This window comes from Aquila chrysaetos, chromosome Z (genome assembly GCF_900496995.4).
Source record: "Aquila chrysaetos chrysaetos chromosome Z, bAquChr1.4, whole genome shotgun sequence".
Lineage (NCBI taxonomy): Eukaryota > Metazoa > Chordata > Aves > Accipitriformes > Accipitridae > Aquila > Aquila chrysaetos.
Genome location: NC_044030.1, coordinates 75,921,488 through 75,927,487, shown reverse-complemented (window position 1 = coordinate 75,927,487; position 6,000 = coordinate 75,921,488). Strand labels below are relative to the sequence as shown.

General features: G+C 49.6%; 1 protein-coding gene across 1 annotated transcript; it reads left to right on the top strand.

Moving 5' to 3' along the window:
* The first annotated feature begins 2,516 nt into the window (after positions 1-2,516).
* Positions 2,517-5,943, top strand: PMAIP1 (phorbol-12-myristate-13-acetate-induced protein 1). The gene is made up of 2 exons (XM_030005559.2): positions 2,517-2,628; positions 3,040-5,943. The coding sequence occupies exons 1-2, from the start codon at positions 2,577-2,579 to the stop codon at positions 3,150-3,152; spliced, it is 165 nt and encodes a 54-aa protein (XP_029861419.1). The 5' UTR covers positions 2,517-2,576; the 3' UTR covers positions 3,153-5,943.
* Positions 5,944-6,000: the final 57 nt, after the last annotated feature.

Sequence of the window (6,000 nt, the reverse complement as noted above, 5' to 3'; positions counted from 1 at the left end):
CTGCACTCAGATACATGGCTCTGACCGCAGCGATGGGCAAGATGAGCACTTCAGATAGATACTCTGTCTCACAGGTGGGTCCATTAACCCATTTTGTACACTGAAGCCCCCCACCCTTCTTATTACCCCACCACTATTTTAAAATAAAGAAAATAAATGAATGCCTGCGACTCTGCTATCCCACTGGGTTTGTGTCCAGCTGCCCTGATAGGAAAGCATCTCCTATCCCACATATGCCCAAAAGAAGGGCCCATCTCTTTGTGTTGCTGCAGAGGTATACAGGGAGAAGTTGCCTTTAAAGATCATCCCCTTCTTGGGTGAGGAAGTGTTACTAAGCAGGACAGGATTGAGGTTCATTTGGTTTTGGCCTCACTGCAGGAACAGTCATTTAAATAATATGCCCAAGTATTAGATCTGTCTCCGAATTCACAAAGAAGAGCAAGCCCCGTGTCATCCCTGGCTCTGCCTAAATGAGCAAATTAAATGAGGAAAATAATATGCATGTGCCCAGCAGGGCAAGGGATAAGGGTGTCCCTCTTCCCTATGGACTGAGTTCATGAGTGCTTTCGCTGCATTTGGGCTGCTGAGCACTGCAGAGCACTGGGGGCATGTGGAGGTCTCGGTGAGCACCCTGCCCCCCTGTTCTGGCATCCTGGAGGGGCTGCCATGATTCATGGAGAAGCCGTCAGGCTACAGCTGTGAGATGCAGCCCTGAGCATCACGTGCTGCAGACCACAGCATCTCCACCGTGAGGGATGACACGTCATGCAGCCTGACACACTCCCCAGCTGTTTACCTGCCTTCCCGCCATCTAAAACCCAACAAACTTGTTTTGAAGAAACAGTTTCTTATGTAACAGGAATGATACGGTCAAAGGGCAGCTCTCCCTGAATGGGGATGCATTACAAACAGGGGTGTTCACAGCTGAAAAATGACCCTAAACGCATCAAGTCAAGCAAATAAGCCTGTATGCCATATAGGTGTTATACCAAAGGATGAGAGATTAAGGCAGTGTCTTCTCAAACACAGCAGAAACTCCTCTGTGGCCAACCTAAACTGCTCCGACACCACGTCACAACCCAGCAGAGCACACTGCAGGATGCCACCAGAGCCAGTGCCAGCCACCATCCCAGGAACGGCCATGCAAAAGCCTCATCCAGCTCTACCCTTCATTTGGACATCTCGCCCTGAGACATGCCCCGTCCATGAGCCGGCACCACTGCCTCTCCCACACGCCAGCCCCGCGACACCACTGTGCCCGCTGCCTTCTGCCAGGGAGCAAAGGGGCTGAGGTTTCCTACGCAGGGAGAGAAATTACATGTGCCATCGCTTCCAGCACATATGCAGGGGAAAGGGTTTCTGAGCTGAGCTGGTGAACTTTTCCTCTTCCAATAGACTTCAAAGTCATCAGCGTTTCCAGACACTTGACTTCAGAGTCATCCCGCAGAAAAGAGCTCCTCGACAGCCCCTTGTGGGCCTGTATTACACCCTGGTGTCTTTTCCTGCTTGAAGCTGTGTTTTGATGGGAGAGGTGGGCATTGACTGGCTTTCAGCCACAAATCGGTTCTTTGTTATGTCTAGCCCATCTGTGCTTTCTTTACATCAAGCTGTTTTCATTTCCCCTTAAAAACAAAAGTCCATCCTATGTGCCACCGCACCAAATATCAACTCTCCGAGACGCAGGAGACAGAGGAGTGACTCACGTCTCACTGGCAGCTCTCCCAACACTGTGCAACAATCAAAAAGTCACGAGGGCAACTTTATAATTTCAGCTCTTGTTTCTTGCCTCTTGTAAAAGGCACCATCTAAAATTACAGCGAGCGCAGGTAAGCACGCCCCGGCGCGTGTCAGCCAGCGACGCGCGGTGCAGGCCCTGCACTGCCACGGGGACGATCCAGCAGCGGGAGGGAGGCCCTGAGTGGCAAACGGCACACGACGTGGGCCAGCTTGTTTCCCTATGGCTTGTTTGAGGCTAAGGTCACCATCACCTTGAAAGCAAAACCCCAAGCGACACAGCGCTGCGTCAGGAGCATCTCCTGGTTAAGGACAAGCAGACCCATCCCTCCCTGTCTTCTTGCCCACCCCGGGCAAACCCCGTCCCTTGCCAGCACAACCCCGTCCGCCTCTCCTGGACCACCACCACAAAATCCCAGCCCACCCTCCCACCTCCCCTGGCCCACCACAAGCCCACCCCACGCCCCCCCCCCCCCACCTCTTCTCCCCCCTAAACACGCTCCATCTCCCCCTCTTCCAGCACACCCCCCCCCCCCCCCCATCCCGCCGTTACTTTTCACCGCCGCTGACCCAGGGACCCGCCCCCGGCCCTCGCCCCCCGCCCCCCGGCCCCCGCCCCCGCCCCCGCCCGGGGCGCGCTGCGGCAGGCCCCTGCCTGCCCGGCGGGGGGGCGGGATTCCCGCGCGGTTTCCGAACGTCACGTCACGTCGCGGGGAAAGCCCCGCCGCCCCGCTGCTCTTAGGGCCGCGCTCCGCCCCGCCCTCCCGCACTCCGTTGCCGCCGCCGAGCCGTACCCGTTGCCGTACCCCCGCCCCGCCCCGGCGCCGTACCCCGCCGCCGCGATGATGCCTGGCAGGACCCTGCGCAAGGCCGCGCCGCCCGCCGCTCCCGCAGGTACCGGGGGGGGTGAAGGGAGCGAGGGGGGGGGGTGCTGGTGCTGGTGGTGCTGGTGGTGCTGGTGGTGGCGGAGGCGGGGGGGTCGGGTTTCACGCTTCTCCGGCCGGTCCGCTGCCCACCTCCCCTCCCCGTCCCGGCTCCAGGAGCGGGAGCGGGGACCGCGGGCGGCAGGATGCGGCTGCGGCCGCCCGTGTGGACGCGGGGGTGGGTACAGGCGGTGCTCGTAGCGTGTGTGTGTGTGTGTGTGTGTGTGTTAATATTAAGTGAGGAGGAAAAAAAAAAAAAAAAAAAAAAAAAAGGCCCTGGGAAAAAATGCGCGATACCGTCAAGTTCTCCGTAACATTCCGAGCGGGCGCGGGTGGGGAGGCGGCGGTGCGGGGGGCTGATGGCCGTGCGTGTGCCCTGCAGGGCGGGAGGTGGAGGCGCAGTGCGCCCTGCAGCTGCGCAGGATCGGCGACAAGTGGGACCTGCGGCAGAAGATCCTGAACCTCCTCACGAAGCTATTCTTCCCGGAGACGTGAGCTCCCCTCGGAAGCGGTGCGCTGAAAAAGCAGGGAAAGACCTTGGCTTTGTGGATTTGGGACAAGAGACTTCACTGACAGTGGGAGATGAAGAAAGCTCTTTGCGTTGTATTTTGCTGCCCGGAGCTGCTGAATGGATGGCTGTCGCAACACGGTTTCTTTGAAGAATGTTACGGCGATGTTGGCGTCTGAAAGCCAGGTGAAAAAAAAACAAAGATAGCGACGGGCAGAGGCCCTCGCCACGCGATGGGGAGACTTGGGGCAAGATGGAACTTGCCCTTCAGCCTGGTCTGAGAAGACTTCCAGCAGCCTGGTTTCCCCAGTCGCCCTCTGGTCCTCCTGTTTCACCGAGGACCACCTTTGGGAAGAAGCCAAAAAAAAAGTCAGTGTCTTGGAACACGGGATCGTATCCCGCAAGGCAAAAGCCAGTTGCTCGGGTTCTGACTGTTTTTGTTTCCTAAAGCATGGATTCTGCTAGACAGGAATCTGGTGGTGGGATTATTTCATTTGTTAATTAAACCACTGTCTGTATTGAAAGGTTATTTGTTACAGGATGTTGCTTTGTGGACTAAAAATTACAATTCTATGTACTAACATGATACTGCATAGTTCTAGTCTATATTATATATATATATGTATGTATTTGTGTATATATATATAATATATATAAAAAATATAAGTACGTGCACCCCATGTGCATGAAATGAGTATTTCACAGAACTATTAATTGAATGCTACTTGTTAGGTTCAAAAATAGTATGAAAAAATGTTCAAAACATGACATAAAAATACATTATATTAATTAGAAGAAAGCATGATGTTTTCTGATAATAAAGGAAATACTTCATGCAACTGAGGGGAGCATACTTTAGTATAGCATTATATAAGACATATAAGAATATATATTACATAGATAGAGATATTGAGGTATGTGTGTTTGGTGGAAGGATTCTTTCAACATTACAAAGAATTTCTTGAGAACAGTACAATACTGCTGTGCCTTTATAAGTAACAAAATAACTCTTCAATAGAAGTAGACCTTAAAGCTGAATGTGAGTTGAATCTTAAGTTTTCTTGAGAATGTTATTTATTCAAAGAAAGCAACTACCTCTCTTTGAAGAAATAATATCAATAGAACTTAATGTTACAATCAGTACAGGAAAGTAGCCTTGGACTTCTGAATGTTTAATATACTCACAAGCAAAGGTTCTTCCCTTGTACTTTATTTCCATTTCATTTCACAGCAACCTCATTTCAGTTCCAGAATGATGAAGCTCCTGTAGCACATCCAGTGGATGGTGATGCATTATGCCTATCTCACTGAGGGGTTATTACCCTTGGCTGGCTTTGGATGAGCTGAATTAAGCATGCTGATGGCTGTCAAGGCAAATAGTAACTCTGCTAGTCAATTCATGTCAGACATGATCCTAAACAGTATTTTTTCACGGGTGCAAGCTAGCAAGAAAATGGCTGAAGCTGATCATGTTTTGTAGCTACTTCTTAGGTCAATGGTCAGAGTTCCTTCTCTTAACTAACCCTGTATGTAAGTACATTTGCAATGTATAAGGTTCTATAATTCCACTTTCTGAACTCTGGGTCTGTTCAAATTAAATTTTTTGCTGCCTTGAATAGTGAATTCTTGTTTGTATTTACAATTAATTTTTTGGTTAGCTCTTCTGAATCTGCATTTGCAAAATTGTCGTGAAATAGCTCTGGTCACTCTGTCACAACCAACTGTACATAGCTGTTACTTGTTGTCACTGATTTCACTAGGCAGAAGCTGGCTGACTTTGCCTGCTTCCCACATGGAGGACTTTTAACCCCATCCCAGTGGCATTATTGGGAGCTTTGCCATTGGCTTGAGCCACATGCACGGTTCCTTCCTCTTCTAAGCCAGCTAATACCTTTTCAGTGAGAACATAATGTTTCAAGAATAGTTGTTATTCATCTTAATACTGCAAAGTAACATGTTTTGCTGATGTGTGCAGAGGTCAGTTTTTCAGGTATTAAAAAGTAAATGCAAAGAGTTTCTGTTTGGCTAAACACCAGCTCCCAGGCTAGTGCTGCATGCAACTCGGCAAAGCTGTTCATCAAAGGCAGCCCCGACTTCAACAGGAGTCTTGCTTTATGTCCTGGGCTTGGTGGAGTCTTGGAGTTCTCGTCAAGGACACTAAACAATAATCGTGCCTGTTTGGGACTCTCAGGAAAATTCAGCATTAGCATCTGCATTAGTAGCTGAAATGTATTTGAATAAAAGTGTTCTGCTCAAGGTATGCTCCTTTGAAATTGAATTGGAAGCCAGGTGTGGGCTTCATAGAGCCTGCCCAGTTCTTCAGGCTGTAGCACACATGAATGTTATGAAAAAAAGCATCCACATAAATGCATTATCATGGGGATATCTGAGTTAAGTATTAGCGCAGTGTTTTTCTGTCTAGATCTGCAAAGACTAGTTGCTTCTTGTGAAATGTTTTTATGTTTCTGTGAAATGTTTTTATGTTTCTCTGAGCATTGTCAAGAGTGCTAGCATTCACCAGGAGCTCAGGAAAAAGACCTAGATTCAAGCGATCAGTGCCAGTATATGAGCAAGTGCTTGCTGATGTCCTCCCTAGGATTTCTTTTATTACTTCTGCAAAGGATCTGCTATATGAATGTATCAACATGAGTTTGTTTTTCTTAAGGCCTATTCTGGATACGGGCCACATGTTTTGCTGTGTGCCCCACATGTATGCCCCATGCATGTATGTCTTGAATTCTTGCTGAGACAATAAATACAAAGCATTTGTGAGAAAAATGGGTCATTGTTATAACTCGGGGGGGGGGGGGGGGGGTCAGATTCTGAATGCATGAT

What these genes read in the sequence shown, in the direction of transcription:
- PMAIP1 (XM_030005559.2), top strand. Translation starts at nt 2,577, where the DNA reads ATGATGCCTGGCAGGACCCTGCGCAAGGCCGCGCCGCCCGCCGCTCCC. An exon ending in GCCGCCCGCCGCTCCCGCAG is followed by an intron (nt 2,629 to 3,039) that starts GTACCGGGGGGG and finishes TGTGCCCTGCAG; the next exon opens with GGCGGGAGGTGGAGGCGCAG.